Source organism: Juglans regia, chromosome 13 (assembly GCF_001411555.2).
Source record: "Juglans regia cultivar Chandler chromosome 13, Walnut 2.0, whole genome shotgun sequence".
NCBI lineage: Eukaryota > Viridiplantae > Streptophyta > Magnoliopsida > Fagales > Juglandaceae > Juglans > Juglans regia.
Window position 1 is genome coordinate 17,329,846 of NC_049913.1, and position 23,005 is coordinate 17,352,850.

Below are 23,005 nucleotides of genomic sequence, written 5' to 3' on the forward strand. Positions count from 1 at the left end.
CATCCTTCTCCCCTTAAGAAATCACATTTCATCCTTGAGATTGGTACTGAGTTGGACAAAAGCCATAATTAAAACTAAAAGTGTACTAACTCACTTGAAGGACTACGTCCACTGGCTTCAGTTGGATCCTCAGATGAAGAAGGTGATGGCACCTCTTCTTCTTTTTCAGTTACCGAATCTTGCGAGAGGAAGAAAATTACTTCAACATCGGGATTCTAATACATGTTCATCCGTATCTCATTCAACTATGTTCTATAGTAGCCTCGTCATCTTCCACTGGTTGACCTTCTTCATGGACACGGAGACGATCAATTGAAGATTCTGATGCTTCGAGTGACATATGCCCTCTAGCTTGGAACTTAGCAACATGGCTCAATTTTGCCTCCTTATTAATGTCTAATACTCGTAACCTAGTGGCATCGCTCCAAACTAGTGAGTCATGTGGAGGTTGTCGCCCCCATGTGTGGAAGTGCTCTTCGTAGGAGTATATTTCATCTAAAATGTGCATCCATGCATCCATCACATGAGTATGATGGTGCTCAAACTTCCCCATCTTTTGCCAATGAGCCACGATCATTCAATCTCGCCTCTCTTGTCTGATTCCTTGCCTACATTCTTGCATACTTTTCTTCCTGGCTACTAATAACACAGAAATATACACGATTATTCAAGTTCGTGCCATGTCCTGTTATCAAGGGTGTAATCGTAATACAATAAAAACATCAATCAAGAGTTGCAATCAAACAAACACTATTTATTGCCTTTTTCATCCAAGAATACAATAAAAAATAAATCACAAAGTTCCAATCAATGTCAACCAATCCCCTATGTTTCTAACTAAGATACAAATAGGTGAGAGTACCTAGCTCTCATCGAATCTTTTGTCTCGCAACTAGCTTCATGGAAATCGAGATTGTTCCAAAGTAACTTGACCAAGGGTATCTTTCGATTCCTCAACTCTTGATCTTTCCAATCGACAATTTGCACTAGCCATTCTTCATAGAATAGGTAGGTCGAAATTGAATACGACTTGGGTAAACCATAACCGGTCGTTGATCTCCAAAGCCTTTCTTTAAGGAAGACACATGGAACACATCATGTATCCCTTCCAGTTCTATGGGTAAGCTTAACCGATAAGCTACTGGCCCAACTCTTTCCACGATCTCATAAGGTCCTACTTATTGTGGACTCAACTTCCCTTTTTTGCTAAAACAAGCTACTCCTTTCATGGGCGATACCTTAACATATATCCAATCACCTACTCTGAACTCAAGATTCCTGCTTCTATAGTTGGCATAGCTCTTTTGCCTATCTTGAGCTGCCTGCATTCATTCTTTGATAACTAAATAAATAAAAAACTTGTTCCCTTACTTCCTACAAATATTCAGGGCCAAGTATTGTCTTTTCTCCAACATCATCCCAGTATAGCGGGGATCTACACTTCCTTCCATATAATGCCTCATATGGCGTCACCGTCTTAATCGTGGCTTGGAAACTATTATTATAGGCAAACTATACTAGAGGTAAGTGCCCTTCCCAATCTCCTTTCATCACCAACACACAAGCAAGAGGCATATATTCTAATGTTTGTATAGTTTGCTCTGTCTGTCCCTCTGTTTGTGGATGATAGACATTGTTAAACTTTAAGTTGGTGCCCGTTAGGTTCTGTAGACTGCTAGAATCGTGATGTGAATCAAGTGTCCTTATCTAACACAATTGGCTCTTTACTCCATGCAACCAAACTATCTCCTTAACGTATATCTTGGACAACTTTTTCATAGTGTCAGTGTCCTTATAGAATTCTTTCCTGCTGAAGTCCTTGGCAATCCAAGTATGAAATCCATGGAAATGTCCTCCCATTTCCATTCTGGAACAATAATGGTTCAGTTCTCTTTCTGGCTTTTGATGCTCTGCCTTCACCAGTTTACACACAGAACACCTATTTACATATCTCGTTTCATTCCATCCCACCAAAAGTGTCCTTTCAAGTCCCAATGCATCTTTGTACTAAGAGGATGTGCAGTATAAGGAGTAATATGTGCTTCTTTCAATATATCCTTTCTTTCATTTTCGAATTTTCCAGAATCACCTTCCTTTCTTTATAACACAGCATCCCATTATCTCGAATTCTAAAATGCAGTGGTTCTTTCGACTTTATCACATTCTACCATAAGCTTATAAGTCTGTCATCCTTCAACTGACGTTCCTTGATTTCCTCGTCATTCAAAGGCATAATCTTTTGAACTATGGCCAATGCTTCGTTCTTCTGAGAGCCTCCAATTAGCAAACTCCTTATACTGCTCAACTAAAATTTCATCTCCATTTGGGCCTTACAACTCAAGGCATCTACCACTACGTTGGCTTTTCCAAGATGATACTTTATCTCACATTGGTAGTCACCAGTTGTTTCTATCCATCTCTTCTACCTCATATTCAAGTTCTTTTGACTGAAAAGATACTTGAGACTTTTGTGATAAGTGAAAATCTCGCACTTTTCTCCATACAGAAAACGCCTCCAAATCTTTAATGCAAATATCACCGAAGCTAACTTTAAACAGTGAGTGGGGTAATTCTACTCATGATCTTTCAACTGCAATGTGGCATACGCAACTACTCTTCCTTCTAGCATCAATATGCATCCTAGACCCATCTTATACGCATCGCTATAAATGTATATGTAACACCCCACTTCCTTAACCCATTAGGTTAACTCTTAGGTTAACCCTAGATTTTAGAAGGGTAGCTCGCTTACTTAGAAGAATACTGACTTTGGCTAGGCAAGCGTAGTTCGATTTCTTTCTTCAAGCTTTGATTCGAATTTTCTTTCTTTGATCATCCATTTCTAACATTCATTAGCCATTTTTATTAAGCCTTAGTACATGTCATTTTTTGTGGTGACATGTCAAACCCTAAAACCGTTTCACTTGGCAACCCTATGTATTTTGTGTTTAAGGGACCAAAACACCCTTAGCCCAGATTATTTTCAAGGATGATTCTGTCTTTAGTTCCATGAGTTATCTATGAAAAATCCTTACAGTTGATTGTGGAAAAACCCTAGCCAAAATGCCGATTTTGCCCTTGGGAATTTCAACCAACCCTTATGTATTTTTTTCTATTTATTTTATTTTCTATTTCTATTTTAGGCCACCTCTCAACTACCCAATCACCACCATTTGAGCCACCATAGAAGGCACTTGATTACACTTTGCCTAGCCACTAGAAACCAAGGGAGTAAGACAAGAGAATAAGACAAAATTGCTAACCCTTGCCCAAACCCTAACCGCCGCTCATTAAGGGCTTAAACCCTTGTATTAATTACACCACCTTTTCTCTCTTCAATACCCACACGGCAACTCTCTCTCTGTGTAAGACAAGAGAATAAGACAAAATTGCTAACCCTTGCCCAAACCCTAACCGTCGGTCATTAAGGGCTTAAACCCTAGTATTAATTACACCACCTTTTCTCTATTCACTACCCACATGGCAACTCTCTCTCTCTCTCTCTTCTCTTTTGGTTGATTCTCTTACAACCTAGACACCATCATGCCAACCTACATGGAGGAGCTAAGCTTGAGAGGCATCATGAGCCACCACCCAAACTGCACAATGAGGAAGCACCCATGCCCAATGCCACCTTCACTTCTTGGGCTATATAAACCCCTCTTTACCTCACTTCACTTCATTTCCTCTCTTCTCTCTAAGTGTTCTTGAGTGATGTTGAGAGTTTTTAGAGTTTGAGTGGGAAGCTTCAAGGGCTCCAATCTTTGTGAGTATTCCCTCTCTTGATCTTAGTTTCCTTGTTATTTTTATGGTTAAGGTGTTAGTAGTCATTTTAGCATGAGGTTCCTTAGTAGCTGAATTGCATATTTAGGATAGGGTTAAGATTAAATGCATTTTTTAGGAAATTAGCTATGGCATGATTAATTATGGTATAGTTTGATTACGAGATTTTTATGAAGGTTTAGATTAAGATTGCCATGACTAGTTTTAAGTTCTATCTTGTTTTGATCGTCAAAGCATGTATGGTTCGGCTTTTAATTATGCTTCATTTGAGGAAATTAGCTTATTTTACTTAGGCTTGGAATGTGAGCATTTAGAAAGCCTTCTAATTGGGATAAGAAGAATGCATGATAATTAGCATGTCAATGATAGGATCATACCATGCATCGTTGAGGTTTAGTTAGCATTTGAGGATTTCATTTAGGCATGACTAAGTGTTGGGATGAACTTGCTCAAAGTTAGGTTTTTAGCATGTCATTGAGGATTTTAGTGAGCATGTTCCTTTGAGGATTTTTGCTTCGCATGCATTCATAAGGATCATTAGTGAGTTTATTTAGGCATCGACTAGAGTGCACGCCATGCATTTCATGATATAGGTTATAGAGTTTCAAAGGTTTAGATAGCATGCATCATTTAGACGTCTAAGGGAATTTTCATAATTTCCCTTTTCATGTCACTATTTATTTTCCCTTAAGTTAGTTAGATTCTAACTTAGCATATTTATTTCACAGCCAGTACTTCGCTTATAGCTCCAGTAGTCTGTAAGTTGGCCTCTAACTTACATTTTGATCGATTATTTATAATTTATTGATAAATGTCCTATTTTTATAACTGTCATTTTAGCATGAACTGTCATATCATTGTTTGCATTCAAACATCATTTTTGTGCCACTCATATGCATTTCATGAAAATCATTCTTTTTTGAAAGCCTTTACATGAAAATTATTTTATCACGATCCCAAAGCCTAGGATGGGAAAGTATCCTAGTGGAACTCTTATGTCCACTCTGTAGTGATTAAATATGGAATGGTAACCCCTAGGTTGACGAAGAATAGTCAACAAACTTCGAATGGGTTCTTCTTAAGGTACGCCGGAGCAAAGTCATACGTTAGAACACCTAATGCTGGTAGGTATATATGTTATGATTTTTACAATATTATGTTATGTTATATTACCAATGCATTGAGAACAAGTCTTATAGAAAACGTAGTTTCAACGTGAGTTGTACTACGGTCACCTGCAGGTACTCACAATGCATATGGGGAACTGTGATGATACCATACGTTATGTTAATTCCATAATTTTTATAAGGAAATACTAAGTTTTTATGACAAAAGTGAAGTTATGTTCTTTGTAAGAAAATGTGTATCAAAAATCTATTTTTACTTGAGAAATTTGAATGGGAGACAAATACAATTTTCTGCATTTGCATACATTTCACGTTTATCATTCTTCATGCATTGTCCATCTTTGTGCATGTTAGTTGCCTAACTTACTAAAATTTTAAGTAAATCTCACCCCTTGTAGACCCACTATCATTCGAAATGATAGAAGTTGTAGATGCAGATGGACCCAATGGACTAGAGGATCAAGAGGATTGAGGAGAAACTAGATGTCAACAAGAGACTTAATCTTATTTTGATATTTCTAGGCCTAACCCTTTGTGCTATAGAACACATGAAGCAACTGGTTTGGATCCTTTTGAAGAACTTGATATTTTGTATTAAGAATAAGCTACCTAATGTTTTGAAACTTATGGCTCAATCTATATTATTGGGATGATTTAGTTATTCTGGTATAAGTTCATTATCACCCTTATTTTCCACTGCTATTATTGCATATTCTTAGTTGCATTTTTAGGATGCATTGCATATTAGCTATTAGTTACTGGTATAACAGCCCGCTAGAAATTCATTGGTGGAATTTCTATTGACTTTAGGAATCTTGTGAAAACCCCATAAATTTTTACGAATCAACCAATTGTATAGGTTTTAGTCTGTCAACATAGTCAGTGTTATCACTCACTATGGTGGTAGAAATATGAGTTTTATTTATTTGAGATAGTTAGAAGTGTCAGAATGCATTATGGCCAAAGCCAAAAAGTATCACTAAGGTAAGAAGCTTTCATGGCTTATCTAGCTTTTACCGGCGTTTTGTTAAAAACTTCAGCACCATTGCTGCACCACTCACTGAGGTAATTAACAAGAATGTTGGGTTTCATTGGGGGGCTAATCAAGAGAATGCTTTTGTCACTATTAAAGAAAGGTTGTGCTCTATGTGGCGTTCTTCCCTTGTAATCTGGGTTCTTGAGACGGGTTCTTCAACGGGTTTAGATTTTAATATAATCTAGGTTCTTGAAACAAGTTCTCATCGGGTCTAGGTTCTCCATCCGTTGACTTGATTTTTGGTTTTCTTGGAGAGTTTTCAAATTGATTGTGGGTTCAAGGGAATTCATTCCCACGGGTTCATATCACTAATGAATAGATCTTGGTCCGAAATTTTTATGGAGTACTGTTAACATGTGTATATGATTATTGGTTGAGGATTTGTTGCATGATTAAAATTTTTCGTGAAATATTTTCTTAGGTCTAGAAACTTAGAAACTGGAAGAGGAAAAACAGTTTTTGTTTTGAGAAAGTTTAAATCTTTTATGGTTTAATCTTATTCCAATGGCTTTGATATTTTTATTGGAAGATCCTAAGCCTCTTATATATATGTTAGAATGTTATTTTGAATATATTTTATATTAGTTTCAAAGATATGAAATTTTATGCAATGAGATATTCGGTTAGACCAAAGTGATGATGTTCTTGGCTAAATTTATGTTTTGGTTGATGTTTAACTATGTGATCTTGAGTTTGAAGCTTGGATCTATTTTAGAACATCTTTTTAAACCATGTGATGTTTTGGTTTGAAGATCACATCTTTATAAGTCATGGATCAAGAGGTTGATCAAAACAAGTTAGAAACAAAATTCTGTTTGAACTTAGAAGAAAAACCAAAAAGTTCAAGTATGGTTTTAGTGATTTTGATGACTTTTGTTCATGATTCAAAATATGATTATTCTTAGGAATATGTTATGAGTATAGTAGAAGAAAAATTTTGGTTTAATCATGAGTTTTGAGATTTGAAAGAATTACAACAAAAAAAAAATCAAAGGAAATGGCCTATGTAAGTTTCGGCCCTATAGAGTTTTAATGGTTGTGTTTAGTTTTAAATTTTTCTAAATTGATATTTGAGCTTAGGACAAAATTTACATAAGGTATGTAAATTTTGGTGATTTTTAGAGTTAGGATGCAAAATCCTTAAGTTAGGGGTAAAATGGTCATTTTCCCACATGTAGAGGGTAAAATGGTAATTTTACTCTAAGTTGATATTTCTCCATATTCCTAATTGTTAGTGATTAAGTTCTAATTTTTAGAAATCTCTATTTTCCATTTCTCGTGATCGCACTTGAGTTTTGTCTAAAAGCGCGAAGACCGAGGTAAGTTAGCTTTTAACTTACAATCAGTTTAATGTGTATGAGTGATAAGTAAGGGAACTAAAGTGTATGTATGCATGTTATCATATGTGCCGTGCCAAGTCATTACATATTTATCTGTTATACATAATTTATTCTGTCATGAATTATTCATCTGTTACACAAAATATTATGTCACGCATTGCTATACATTGCAAGTATGTCATGTTATGTTAAGTATGCCATCTGTTACATGTATTTCATGTCATGTAATATTCACTATCACATGTTACGCCATGTTAATAAATGTTGTGTTATATGGTATGTCAGGTTACGAAATGTTGCATGTTACATCTATGTCATGTTATGAAATGCTCTCTGTTATATTTATGTCTCAAAGTATATCATGTTTGTCGTCTTAGTTCATGTCACGTTATGCTACGTCAGGACTTCTGTCTTTCATGTCATGTGCATGTTACGTCACGTTACGAAATGTCATGTATGCTAGTTAAGTTATTCATGTCAATCACGACTCTAAGCGCTAGAATGGGGTAATATCCTACTGAAACTCCTTTGTTCACACTGGAGTGTCTAAATAGGTGTGAAATTCCCTGGGTTGGTGAAGTACAGTCAACAGGTTGCGAATGGGGCCTAATTAGCTGGTCACCGGAGCTCGCCAGACACTAACGCCGATGGTGCCACACATTATGTTACGTGTGTCCACTGCAAGTGTGGCACAAACAAATAAGTCATGGGGCCACAATAACTGTGGAGCATACACTACGTGAAACACAGCAATTGTGACACGTAGAATACGTGAGGCCACAACAACTGTGGAGTACGTATTAATGTACTCACATCTGGTATAGAAACCTGTGATGTGATGTGGTAATCTGCAGGTACACACGGCTCAAGGGGACCTATGTAGCACCCATATGGTCACTTTAATGATTAAGTCTATTGAATAAGATTCCAAGTTCATGCATTTCACATTCAAGTCATATTTCACGTTATGTTATGTTCAAGTATACGCTCACGCAATCATGGTAATCCCATGAGACAAAAATATGTTTCAAGTTCATGTTATGTTATGTTCACGTTTACGTTATGTTCCAAGTTCACATTTATGTTATGTCATGCTCAGGTTCATGTTATGTTTCAAGTTCATGTTCAAATTATACATGTTCACGTTCATGTTATGTTTCAAGTCCATGTTATGTTTCAAGTTCACGTTCATGCTATGTTTCAAGTCCATGTTATGTTTCAAGTCACGTTCATGCTAAGCTTCAGTTTCAGTTTAAGTTATGCCAATTATGTTATGTTGTATGTCAAGTTATGCTATGATTACTTATGATTAATTATGATTTGATTATGCATTTATGTTTTTACTGTCATGCATGCATCATTAACCTGTGTGGAAGTTTCCTATTAATTTGCTGAGATTTGTAATCAAATTTCACTGTGATAGTCCCAACTACCATTCCCCCCGAATGGTAGATCTTGTTATAGGATCTGAAGGAGAAACGGGAATCGACCAACTGGAAACGATCGACTAAGCGATGGTGCGATGTAGATGGTAGTACAGTAGTTACCTCAGGTTACTACTTGTATTTGTGGAGTTCAATCTCCAGCACTCTTTTGATCACAACCATATGGACTATTATTGTGATCTTAGTTGTTTAGTATGTCGTTAAGTATGAAGTATGTTTTAAGTATTTGGGATATTTCAATTTGGTGCATAGTATTGCTAAAGAAAAAAAAAAGAAAAAAATTATTATCCGCTGCGAATATTGCATAATGCTAGATGCATGTTAGGAACATTGCATCTTATATGTCATGAATGGGGGCAAGTAACCTTGTGTTGCATGTCTCGAAGCTTCAAATGTCCGTCCGATCCCAAGCAGAATTTGGGGGCGTCACAACGAGGGTATGTAACCTTGTGTTGCATGTCCCGATACTCTAAGTCTCTATTACATCCCAAGCGGAGGTTGGGGGCGTCACAGGGTGGTATTAGAGCAATTACGTCTCTGGGTAAGCCCACATGTCCTTAGGTATATGCCAGAATATAGATTTTGATTTTAGATCGGGTAAGCATGAATCATGAAGTAAAAGATTTGAATCTGATGCACATACCTGACAGGATGGCACATGAAAGAAGGGAAAGGAACCTTGAAGGATCCAACGTTCATCATGAGCAAGATCATGGTTTGGATGTAGAGATTAGCGAGGAGATTTCTAGTGATGAAGAAGCGAAAATCATCATTGGTATTTTTCCTTAAGTTCCCCACTTTAATAGGTAGTTACTTGTAACAACTGCTATGTAGTTAGTGATTACACGTTAGGTAAAGTCGCTCTATACGAGTATATGATCTACGCTTTGTTTGAAACCAACGCTACAAGGTCTTTTGTGTCTGCAACATTTATACTCATGTGTAACCTGCCGACCCAAATGTTACCTCAAGCTGTAGTAGTGTCATTTCCTGATGGATGCTTGATCACTTGTAACCGCGTGATGAGAAGATGCCTGTTGAAATTAGAAGGAGTATTGATGGAAGCCCACATGATTGTCTTTGACGTATTAGGATTCGAAGTTATTTCAAGAATGGACTGGTTGTCCAAGCATCTTGCTAGGATAGATTGTAGGAATAAGAAGATCACCTTTGAATCACTCATAGATGGGCAGATTTGTTATACAGGAGGGTCAGTGAAAGCCACCCCCTTGTTAATTTCAGCTTTGCAAGCTAGGAAATGCATCGCCGATGGAGCCACTGCCTATTTAGCCTTCATACTAGACAAAAGTAGTAGTAGTAGATACCTGTAGTTGAAGAGTATTCAGAGGTCTTCACAGACGATTTACCTGGACTACTCCCCGATAGAGAGATATAATTCGTTATAGAATTAGAACCTACTACTAGCCCTATCCATAAGGCACCTTATTGTATGGCCCCTTTAGAGCTGAAGGAATTGAATGAGCATATAGAAGAATTGTTGGTGAATGGATTCATTCGACCTAGTTCATCACCTTGGGGTGTGCTTGTCCTATTTGTGAAGAAGAATGATAGATCTTTAGGGATGTGCAGTGATTATAGGGAATTAAACAACGTAACGGTGAAAAACAAGTACCCGTTACCACGTATCGATGACCTATTAGATCAATTGCAAGGAGCATCTTTGTTCTCAAAGATAGACTTAAGGTCAATGTATCATCATTCTAAGATTAGGGATTAGGATATTCCTAAAACAGCATTTCGGACTAGATATGGGCACTACAAATATTTGGTCATGCCCTTTAGATTGACAAATGCCTCTGCCGCATTTATGGATATGATGAACCGAGTATTCAGACCCTATATGGATAGCTTTGTAGTCGTATTCATTGATGATATATTGATTTACTCTAGAAGAAAAGGAAAGCAAAGGCAGCATCTCCAGTTGCCTTTAGAAAGGCTAAGAGAACACAAGTTGTACGCCAAGTTCAGTAAGTGTGAATTTTGGCTTAAGGAGGTGAAATTTTTAGGGCATGTGATCTATAGTGGTGTATCAGTAGATCCTAAAAAGGTGGAAGCTGTGGTAGATTGGAAACGTTCGACTAGTGTGCATGAGATTAGGAGGTTCCTAGGTTTAGCTGGATATTATTGATGTTTCATTCAAGGGTTTTCTAAGTTATTAGGACCCCTTACTGCCTAGACTAGGAAGCACATTAAGTACGTTTGGTCAGAGGAATGTGAGCGTAGCTTTGTGGAGCTGAAGGAAAGGCTCACAACTGCACCAATAGTAGCTTTACCTAAACCCCATAGGCCTTACATTGTATTTAGTGATGCATCTAAGTTAGGACTCGGATGTGTACTTATGCTAGATGAGCAAGTGGTCACCTACACCTCACGACAACTGAAGAATCACGAGCAAAATTACCCCACTCATGACTTGGAGCTAGCTGCTATAATCTTTGCCTTGAAGATTTGGAAGCATTATTTGTATAGAACAATGTGTGAGGTCTACACGGATCATAAGAGTCTCAAGTATCTATTTAGTAAGCAAAACTTGAATATGAGGCTGAGGATGTGGTTAGAGACTATTAGCAACTATTAGTGTGAGATCAATATCACCCTGGTAAAGCTAACATAGTAGCTGATGCATTAAGTCGAAAGTCTCGTAGTGATGATCCCAATCTGGAAGAAGGATCACTTTTGCACAACATGAGAAACTTGCTAATTAAAGATTTTCCTTAGGACATATCTCTCGCTGCAGTACAAGAAATTGTACCTGCTATGTGGGATGAAGTAAGGAAGCAGCAGATGGAAGATCCTAAGTGGGCAGAAGTTAGGAAGAGGGTAGAAATGAAGGAAGGGCTAGAAGGTTTTGCCCTTAGGGAAGATGGGTTGATATATTAACATAACAAAAAGGTAATTCCAGCAGATCAATAGGTTAAGGATCGGATTTTAAGAGAAGCCCATCAGACCCCGTATACGGCTCATCCTGGAAGTACAAGGATGTATCAAGATTTGAAGCAACATTTCTGGTGGGAAGGTTTGAAAAAGGGTGTAGCCAATTTTGTTAATAAATGCTCTATTTGTAGAACAGTCAAGGCTGAGCATCAGAGACTCGCTGGTCAATTGCAGCCACTTCCGATCCCATAATGGAAATGAGAGGATATATCTATGGACTTCATTGTCGGATTTCCAAGGACCTTGGCAGGAAATAATTCCATTTGGATTATAGTCGATCACCTGACTAAGAGTGCTCATTTTCTGCCGATAAAGAATACTGACACGTTAGAACGACTAACTCGGCAATTTGTATCGAAAATAGTGTGTTTGCATGGAGTACCAAAAATGATAGAATCAGATAGAGATCCTCGTTTTCGACAAAGTCTTCAAGACGCACTGGGCACTAAGTTGAAATTCAGTAGTGCCTATCACCCTCAGACAGATGAACAATCTAAGCGGACTATACAATCTCTGGAAGACATGATGAGGGCATGTGTTCTGCAGTAGAAGGGAAATTGGGAAAAGCTCTTGTCGTTGATCGAGTTTGCGTACAATAACAACTTTCAGGCCACCATTCAGATGACACCTTACGAAGCTTTGTACGAAAGGAAATGTAGGTCTCCTTTATATTGGGACGAAGTAGGAGAAGGGAAGATTCTTGGTGTAGAGATTCTCCAAGAAATGAAGGACCAGATTCGAGTAATAAGAGAAAGGATGAAAGCTGCCCAGGATAGGTAAAAGAGATATGCGAAACATAGACATAGGAGCCTTGAGTTCGAAGTTGGCGATTGGGTGTATCTTAAGGTATTGCCCATGAGAGGAGTTGTTCGGTTTGGTAAGAAATGGAAGCTAAGTCCGAGATATATAGGACCCTCTGCGCTATTAGAAAGGATAGGAGTGGTAGCTTATAGGCTAGATCTTCTTGTGGAATTCTGAGGAATTCATAATGTATTTCACATATCTTCTCTTAAGAAGAGTTTTGAGAAACCAACGACTGCAATTGTGGATACGATGATGATTTCACTACAACCCGACCTGACCTATGAAGAAATTCCTATTTAGATCATCGATTGGAAGGACAAGGAACTTCAGAATCTGAAAATTTCATTAGTTAAGGTTCTTTGGAGAAGTCACGATATCAAGGAAGCTACGTGGGAAAAGGAGGACATGAGAAACAAATACCCTTACTTGTTTGGCATGTGAATTGCATTGCTTCCTTCGCATCATCATGACATTCGCATCCATTCATGCACACATGGCATCCATATCATTTTCACCCTATGACCCACAATGTCTCTCATCATTTACAACTACACCATGGTCGGACGAGACAAAGTCACACGATTAGCGTATATGACCCCCAGTAGACTCCGAAGGCTTATGGCTGAGAGGCGGCGTAGACGACTAGAGCACATGAGAGAGACACTGGAGTAGGAAAGCCCAACTCCAAGCTCCGACTCTGACTTTGTCGAAGTCGAAGTTGGGATCCGACTCCGATCAGGACCAGACTATGACTCCGATCAAAGCTGCTGGAGTCAAAATCAAAGTGTCGGTGCATCATAGGGAGGAGAGAGAGAGAGAGAGAGAGAGAGAGATGGCTCGATTGACCACCGCTATCGAACGATGGCTTCGTCAACGCTGCTAAAGTCACCCTAATGATATGGAGCCTCTAAATTCAGGTGCATGGTATACATGTACTCCAATGCATTTCTCCCTTTCCAAGATGGCTCCACAAAAGCGTAAAAGGAAATGGGACTAGGAAGAGAGTAGAGATTCTGATGTAAGGGAGTGTCAGACTTAGTGTTGAAGAGGATCTCGGATACTAAGAGACTAAAACTAATTTATTTTTATACATATAGATGTGTGTGTGTGTGTGCGCACTATTACCACTATATTCAAATTAAAGTCTTTGATGTAAAGGAACGAGCGGTCGGGATTGGCACCTTGAAACTAACACTCACGGCCCTTAAACCAGAAATAAAAGAAACAAAGAAAAAGGAAAAAGAAACCTCAAAAAAGCAAAAAGTAACAGTGATTGGAAAAGTGAAGACTTAAAAAAGCTAACATCACCCCTCACAGAGCCCTAGAACATAAATTTAAAAAAAAAAAAAAAAAAAAACTCAGAAAAGGAAAACTAACACTGATTGGAAAACCCAAAAAAGCTAACTAAAACTCAACCCATGAAAAAAAAAAGAAGAAAAAAACTCAAAAATAAACAAAGGACGATGATTTGAAAATTGAACCCAAATGTAAACGTAAAAGGCAAACAGAAAGGGATAGAAGACTGACTGACTAACAGATACAGACAAAAGATACAAAGATAGGCAGACTGACTGATAGAGATAGATGGATTGACGGACTGAGATAGACACAGAAAATGCAAACTAACAAACTGACTGAGACAAACATAGAAAATACACTAAAAAATAAAAACATAGACTTTTCTTTCTTTTCCTGGAGGAGCAATAGAATTACACAGCTGAGTTTTTTTTAGTCGAAATTGGAGTTCGGAAGTCGGAGTAAACATTAACTCCGACTCCAACAAAGATTTTTGGAGGAACTCTGACTCTAAATTTTTTTGACTTCACCGGAGTTGGAACCGGAGCAGACATCAACCGGAGTCAAAACCGATGATAGTTTTGCCCACCTAGATCCGATCAGCTAGAAAAGATCGACTAGAAAGCGGAGGATGCTTGAGGAGCTGATGGAGTTGGTGCTCCGACTTTAGGATTCGATTTTGGCATTTATAGCCGAGCTGTGTGAGCGGCTTGGTGTTTAGTGTTGTAATCTTCTTCTTCTTCTTTTTCTAATCAAGCATTTTATAGATATATAAAGAAATACAAAAGTTCAAGGTGGATCTTTTCCACTATCAATATACAAAAAGCAACTAGGAATATTATCTTTAGGTAGGCTTCCAAAAACATGATTGGTAGCTGTCCATTGCGTCACTGAGTATGCACATCGATTTTGAGATCGATGAATTTTAGTAAATCTCTAGCCTTGATTATGTCGAGAGTTAATCAGTATGTCCCCAATGATGGTTGAGATGTTCTAGAAAGGAGTGAAATCTGGATTCTCTATAGATATAAATACCGATTGAGCATCCCCTTCTATAATTGCTAGATTCTGAGTATAGGCCATTTTGGATGCTAGCAATGCTGCCGATGCTTCTACCACTAGAGGGATACTTGTTTGTGTAACAGCCCGCTAGAAATTCATTGGCGGAATTTCTATTGACTTTAGGAATCTCGTGAAAATCCCATAAGTTTTTACGAATCGACCTATTGCATAGGTTTTAGTCTGTCAACATAGTCAGTGTTATCACTCACTATGCTGCTAGAAATATGAGTTTTATTTATTTGTGGTGGTTAGAAGTGTCAGAATGCATTATGGTCTACGCCATTACACTCAGTGGATTATTTAGGATTTTATGGCACAATATCCTATTTTCATAATTCCGGACGAAACGTCTGTTGGAAATTGTGAAATTATTTTTAGGGGCACTTCGAGGTTAAATTTCGGTAAAATATTTTCACTATAAGTTAATATGAATATTTGGGAATTTTTAGTACTAAGTTTATGATTCACTTTTTCGAAGTGAATAGTAACCTCGGTAAGAGCACCAATTGCAGTGTTTCGAAATCACAGTGTGGAATGTCCAAATTGGATTAGAGAAGTTTTATTTGGACACTTGGCAAGATCTTAGCCACACTTAGTGAATAATTTTAGACACTTGGCACCATAAGGAACGTTTGTTGGATTTGAAGGAATGAAGGTGTGAGATCATGTCGCTTAAGCAAAACTTTGTTTCATCTGCTCAACCAAATTGTGCCAGATCAAAGAGGTTTTCAATCCTAGTGAAATTCTAAATGGTGGGAATCCAATCGAAAGCCCAAAAGCATGGTTGAAATCGAAACCCTAAACGGTTTCCCCAAAACCCTAAAGTTGGCCTCTAAATATTTTCTAATCCGATTTCTAGCATTGTGTTTAATCACTTGATTAAATCACTTCCACATGCTATTAATCCTTCAAATTTGTGTTAGAACATCATTATCCAACCTTGTTAACCTTGAAAAATTGATTGGGCCAAGTGATATTGGATTTGGGCTTGATAGCAACCCAAACCCTCTTTAAACCCCAAATTTTAGGCCCATTCGGTTTAGGCCCATTAAGGCCCACGAATTTGGTCACCATAGGATTGCTTCATGGCTAAGTTTTGTACCCCCACTTGGCTGGCCAGATCTGTACAAGAAGAGCCTAGAAGGTTCTTGAAAGACAAAGCAAAAGGGCCACCTCACTCTTTCACTCTCACACTCCACCTTGAGAAAAGATCTTGGTCTGATTTTTATGAGAAGAAAAGGCCAACACTCAACCATTCCTTCAGTCCTATCACTTTACATAGCTTGTGTAAGAAGCTCTTCAGTCCACTTCCCACGAAAAAGCAACTCTCCTTTACACTTTTCCTTCATAGAACACAAAAGACACTCTCGGACAGTTTTTCGTACCTCTTTTGAATGCCTGTTTAGAAGCTTTTGTAAGTGTTTCCTCGCAACGTTTCCTTCATGAAAGTTGTTTATTTTGGAGTCTAGTTTACGTGGATATCTTATTTGTTCCATTTGGAGATCATTTGATTGGTAAAAAGTTGTTTAGACCCCAGAAAGGTCATTCTGGGCGATAAACTGGAGAGTGTGTTATATTTTGGAGTTTTTGACCAAGCTAATGAATAGATCTTGGTCCGAAATTTTTATGGAGTACTGTTAACATGTGTATATGATTATTGGTTGAGGATTTGTTGCATGATTAAAAGTTTTGGTGAAATATTTTCTTAGGTCTAGAAACTTAGAAACTGGAAGAGGAAAAACAGTTTCTGTTTTGAGAAAGTTTAAATCTTTTATGGTTTAATCTTATTCCAATGGCTTTGATATTTTTATTGGAAGATCCTAAGCATCTTATATACATGTTAGAATGTTATTTTGAAGATATTTGATGTTAGTTTCGAACATATGAAATTTTATGGAAGGAGATATTCGGTTAGGCCAAAGTGATGATGTTCTTGGCTAAATTTATGTTTTGGTTGATGTTTACCCATGTGATCTTGAGTTTGAAGCTTGGATCTGTTTTAGGACACCTTTTTGAACCATGTGATGTTTTGGTTTGAAGATCACTTCTTTATAAGTCATGGATCAAGAGGTTGATCAAAACAAGTTAGAAACAAAATTCTGTTTTGAACTTAGAAGAGAAACCAAAAAGTTCAAGTATGGTTTTAGTGATTTTGATGACTTTTGTTCATGATTCAAAACATGATTATTCTTAAGAATATGTTATGAGTGTAGTAGAAGAAAAATTTTGGTTTAATCATGAGTTTTGAGATTTGAAAGAATTACAACAAAAAGCAAAGGAAATAGCCTTTGTAAGTTTCGGCCATATAGAGTTTTGATGGTTGTGTTTAGTTTTAAATTTTTATGAATTGATATTTGAGTTTAGGACAAAATTTACATAAGGTATGTAAATTTTGGTGATTTTTGAAGTTATGATGCAAAATCCTTAAGTTAGGGGTAAAATGGTCATTTTCTCACATGTAGAGGGTAAAATGGTAATTTTACTCTAAGTTGATATTTTTCCATATTCCTAATTTGTTAGTGATTAAATTCTAATTTTTAGAAATCACTACTTTCAGTTTCTCGTGATCGCACTTGAGCTTTGTCTCGAAACGCGAAGATCGAGGTAAGTTAGCTTTTAACTTACTATCAATTTAATGTGTATGTGTGATAAGTAAGGGAACTAAATTGTATGTATGCATGTTATCATATGTGCCATGCCAAGTCATTTCATATTTATCTATTACACAGAATTTATTCTGTCATGAATTATTCATCTGTTACACAAGATATTCTGTCACGTATTGCTATACATGCTATACACTGCAAGTATGTCATGTTAAGTTAAGTATGCCATCTGTTACATGTATTTCTTGTCATGTAATATTCATTGTCACATGTTACGCCATGTTAAGAAATGTTGTCTGTTATATGGTATGCCATGTTACGAAATGTTGTATGTTACATGTATGACATGTTATGAAATGTTCTCTGTTACATTTATGTCTCGAAGTATGTCATGTCTGTTGTCCTACGTTCATGTCACGTTATGTTACGTCAAGATTTATGTCTTTTATGTAACGTTCATGTTACGTCACGTTACGAAATGTCATGTCTGCCAGTTAAGTCATTCATGTCAATCACGACCCTAAGCGCTAGGATGGGGTAATATCCTAGTGGAACTCCTTTGTTCACGCTGGAGTGTCTAAATAGGTGTGAAATTCCCTGGGTTGACGAAGTACAGTCAACAGGTTGCGAATGGGGCCTAATTAGCTGGTCACCGGAGCGCGCCAGGCACTAACGCCGATGGTGCCACACATTATGTTACGTGTGTCCACAGCAAGTGTGGCACAAACAGATAAGTCATGGGGCCACAACAACTGTGGAGCATACACTACGTGAGACACAGCAATTGTGACACGTAGAATACGTGGGGCCACAACAACTGTGGAGTACGTATTAACGCACTCACAGCTGGTATAGAAACTTGTGATGTGATGCGGTAATCGGCAGGGACACACGGCTCAAGGGGACCTGTGTAGCACCCATATGGTCACGTTAATGATTAAGTCTATTGAATAAGATTCCAAGTTCAAGTCATGTTTCACGTTATGTTATGTTCAAGTTTACGTTCACGCAATCATGGTAATCCCATGAGACAAGAATATGTTCCAAGTTCATGTTATGTTATGTTCACGTTTACGTTATGTTCCAAGTTCACATTTATGTTATGTCATGCTCAAGTTCAAGTTCAAATTATGCATGTTCACGTTCATGTTATGTTTCAAGTCCATGTTATGTTTCAAGTCACGTTCATGCTAAGCTTCAGTTTCAGTTTAAGTTATGCCAGTTATGTTATGTTGTATGTCAAGTTATGCTATGATTACTTACGATTTGATTATGCATTCATGCTTTTACTGCCATGCATGCATCATTAACCTGTGTGGAAGTTTCCTGTTAACTTGCTGAGATTTGTAATCAAATCTCACTGTGGTAGTCCCAACTACCATTCCCCCCGAATGGTAGATTTTGTTACAGGATCTGAAGGAGAATCGAGAATCGACCATCTGGAAACGATCGATTAAGCGATGGTGCGACGTAGATGGTAGTACAGTAGTTACCTCAGGTTATTACTTGTATTTGTGGAGTTCAATCTCCAGCACGCTTTTGAGCACAACCATATGGACTATTATTGTGATCTCAGTTGTTTAGTACGTCATTATGAATGAAGTATATTTTAAGTATTTGGGATATTTCAGTTTGGTGCATAGTATTGCTGAAGAAAACATTATCCGCTGCGAATATTGCATAATGCTAGATGCATGTTAGGAATATTGCATCTTATATGTCATGAACGGGGGCAGGTAACCTTGTGTTGCATGTCTCGACGCTTCAAATGTCCGTCCGATCCCAAGCGGAATTTGGGGGCGTCACAGTTTGTACCTTGTCTATTATTATCCCCAAAATCTCTCCACTGTGATTTCTTTGTATTACTGAGACAACTGAGTACTGGTCTCGTACTGTGACGCCCCCAGATTCCGCTTGGGATCGGACAGACATCTGAAGCGTCGGGACATGCAACACAAGGTTACTTGACCCCGTTCAAGACATATAAGATGCAATGTTCCTAACATGCATCTAGCATTATGCGATATTCACAGTAGATAATAAATTTCTTTTTTTTTTTTTTAGCAATACTATGCACCAAACTGAAATATCCCAAATACTTAAAACATACTTCATACTTAACGACATACTAAACAACTAAGATCACAATAATAGTCCATATGGCTGTGATCACAAGAGTGCTGGAGATTGAACTCCACAAATACAAGTAGTAATATGAGGTAACTACTGTACTACCATCTACATTGCACCGTCGCTTAGTCGACCGTTTCCAGTTGGTCGATTCCCGGTTCTCCTTCAGATCCTATAACAAAATCTACTATTCGGGAGGAATGGTAGTTGGGACTACCACAGTGAGATTTGATTACAAATCTCAGCAAGTTAACAGGAAACTTCCACACAGGTTAATGATGCATGCATGGCAATAAAAACATGAATGCATAATCAAATCATAAGTAATCATGGCATAACTTGACATACAACATAACATAACTGGCATAACTTAAACTGAAACTGAAGCTTAGCATGAACGTGACTTGAAACATAACATAGACTTGAAACATAGCATGAACGTGAATTTGAAACATAACATGGACTTGAAACATAACATGAACGTGAACATGCATAATTTGAACATGAACTTGAGCATGACATAACATAAATGTGAACTTAGAACATAACGTAAACGTGAACATAACATAACATGAACTTGAAACATATTCTTTTCTCATGGGATTACCATGATTGCGTGAACGTAAACTTAAACATAACATAACGTGAACTTGAAACATAACTTGAACGTGAAATCAAAGTTTTGAATACCGTACCGGAAGTCGTACCGGTCAAGGCACTGGAACGAAATATTTCGCTATTGGTACCGTTTCGTGTACCGTTTCGGGATAATATTTCTGTCCCGATACCGTTTCGGTACCAGTACCGTACCGGTACCGTTTTGTGTACCATTTCGGAATCATTTATACCTGAATAAATTATATATATACAAGCATTAACTGTATTCCAAAATAACAACAGAATAAGTCATAAATCAATACTTCTCAATACAAGTCTTAAGTTTTAAGTTACAACTAATATAAAGTTATAAACATCAACATTATCATGATAAAATCATTAACGTCACCACATCATCAAAGATACTCATCCTCATCAAAAAGACAATAAGGATCAGGATTCGACATGTTAATCAAAATATTTTCATCAACGTCATCACCGTCATTAACATCAATACCAACATTATCATTGTCTTCCTCATTTAGTGAAGCTAATGGCTCCTCAATACTTGCCCAATCCAAATCTTCTCCATCAAGAAGCTCAGATTCTTCACCCACCCATTCTTCCATCAAATCAATGTTTTCAAGATTGATTGGATCTAAAGCATCTCTTCCCCTTTTTATGCTCCTGTAAAAATAAAATCAAACATAAGTGAAAATATTATATATTTTTCAAGAGTGAAAACATTAGTATTAAAAAAATTTACCTCTCTCTCTCAGCTTCAAGTTATAACGAACAAATACTATGTCATTCAAACGTTTATGCACTAATCTATTTCTCTTCTTCGAATGAATAAAATCAAATGTGCTCCAGTTTCTCTCACATCCAGTTACACTACAACAGTGACTTAGTACTCGAACAGCAAACCTTTGAAGCGTTGGAACCTCACAACCAAATTGGGTCCACCATGCAATTATAACAATAATACAATTATAAATTATTAATCAGTAAAAATAAAATAAGATAAAATTTAAAGTACAAAGTCACATTATTTAACAAATGATATTAATAAATGATAATACCTGGATTAATCTTATCACGCTGACGGATTGCTAAAGAATGTCCAAACTCACCTATTGCATTCTTATACAGGTCAAGTTCTGCAATGATCTTATCTTGATTATCGGGATCAAGTTCCATCTTCATAACACAACTGTTGAAGCCTTTTACAACATCATTTTTATTTTTAAAATTGGGGCTATAGTAAATTCCAGGATTAAAAAAACAACCCGCCGCATGTGATGGACTGTGAAGCTGCCTATCCCATCTTGAATCAATGATCCTGGTGAATAGACTGAATAAACTAACTTTGTTATTGCATCTTACTTTTATGTTCTCTTTGGCTCTTTCCATTGTATCATACAAGTATCCCATTGCAGGCTTCTCATCCCCGTCAACAAGTCGTAGAACACGAACCAAAGGCTCACTAACTCTGACAATAAATTGACATTGAGCCCAAAACTCTTTATCTTCTAAAATGATCTCAGCTATCTCCTTCCCTATGTTGCTCTTAGAATTACTTGATGCAATCCATTTATCACAAACATTTGTCTGAATTCTTTCTTAAACAATAGCAAACATTGGATACTTAAAAAATTTGTCGCAAATCTTGTAATTGCAGGACGACACAAATCATGACCTTTGGTAAAGTATTTTCTCATCAATGCCAAAACCCAACCATGGTTATAGATAAACTTTGTTATCTTTTTTGCCTTTTTTATAGCATCATCAATAAGGGAAAAATATCTTAGATCAGAAAAATTCTCCAACATTAAGTCTATGCAATGGGCTGCACATGGGGACCAGTAGAAAGAGCCATACTTCTGTTGTAACTTTTGTCCTGCAACTTTATAACTTGCACCATTGTCCGTTATGAACTGCACAAGATTCTCAACTCCAATTTCTTGAACAACCTCATCAAAGATATTAAACAATGTTTCAGCATCTTTTCTAAGGCCAAATGTATCAACAGACTTCAAAAACATTGTACCTTTCAGACAATAAACTAGAAAGTTGATTATTGATTGTTGCTTATAGTTTGTCCAACCATCTGCCATTAGTGAATAACCGGTCTCACTCCAAACCTTCTTAATTTGTTGTAAATAATCTTGAACCTCATCTACAGCCATCTTTAACAAATTTCCTCTCAACTCATATAAAGATGGGCCCTTGAATCCTGCCCCGATGGCAGTCATGGCATCGATAGCTACTTGATAAAACTTGGATTGAGCTGCATTGAAAGGCAGATTAGCATCATACCACCAGCGTGCTACAGCCATCTTTGCTTTTACAATCATCTCATTTGAAGACATAGAACTCTTAATTGAAGGTTGGGCCCCAGAAGTTGTTCTTGGAGCAAAAAATCTACTCAATCCCCCCACTGACTTTCCAGATTCTTTCGACTTCCCCTTACCTTTTGAAAGTTGAGACTGTCCCTCCATACTATTACTATCATCAATATCATCAGATGTTAAATCTATATCGCCTCCAATCTCTGAACTTATTTTTCTTTTCTTCTCTTTACTTTTTTTCATTTCATTAAGCAACTCATTCATTTGCCATTTTACATCTTCAGTGACCTTTTTACATGCTTCTACATCGCCTGAAATCCTAGCTAGATGATACTTCAACCGAGTGATCCCGCCACCTCTAATTACTTTATTACAATATAAACATTCGGTATTATTTCTTGCCCCTGGCACTGCACGTGCATGGGCCCAAGCTAGATCTTCTGATCTTACAGGAGCAAGTGCTGGAGTTGAAC

The 23,005-nt window shown here is 37.3% G+C and overlaps 1 protein-coding gene across 1 annotated transcript in view; it reads right to left on the bottom strand.

The window, feature by feature from the left end:
• LOC108986840 overlaps positions 1-22,682 on the bottom strand; it is a 29,106-nt gene extending 6,424 nt beyond the window's left edge. Inside the window, exons 1-4 of the mRNA XM_035684339.1 lie at positions 21,920-22,682; positions 21,568-21,803; positions 21,264-21,381; positions 20,681-20,803 (exon numbers count right to left, since the gene is read on the bottom strand). Coding sequence (XP_035540232.1) covers positions 20,681-20,803; positions 21,264-21,381; positions 21,568-21,803; positions 21,920-22,682 — 1,240 coding nt within the window. The remainder of the gene's footprint in view (positions 1-20,680; positions 20,804-21,263; positions 21,382-21,567; positions 21,804-21,919) is intronic.
• Between the last annotated feature and the right edge of the window lie 323 nt (positions 22,683-23,005).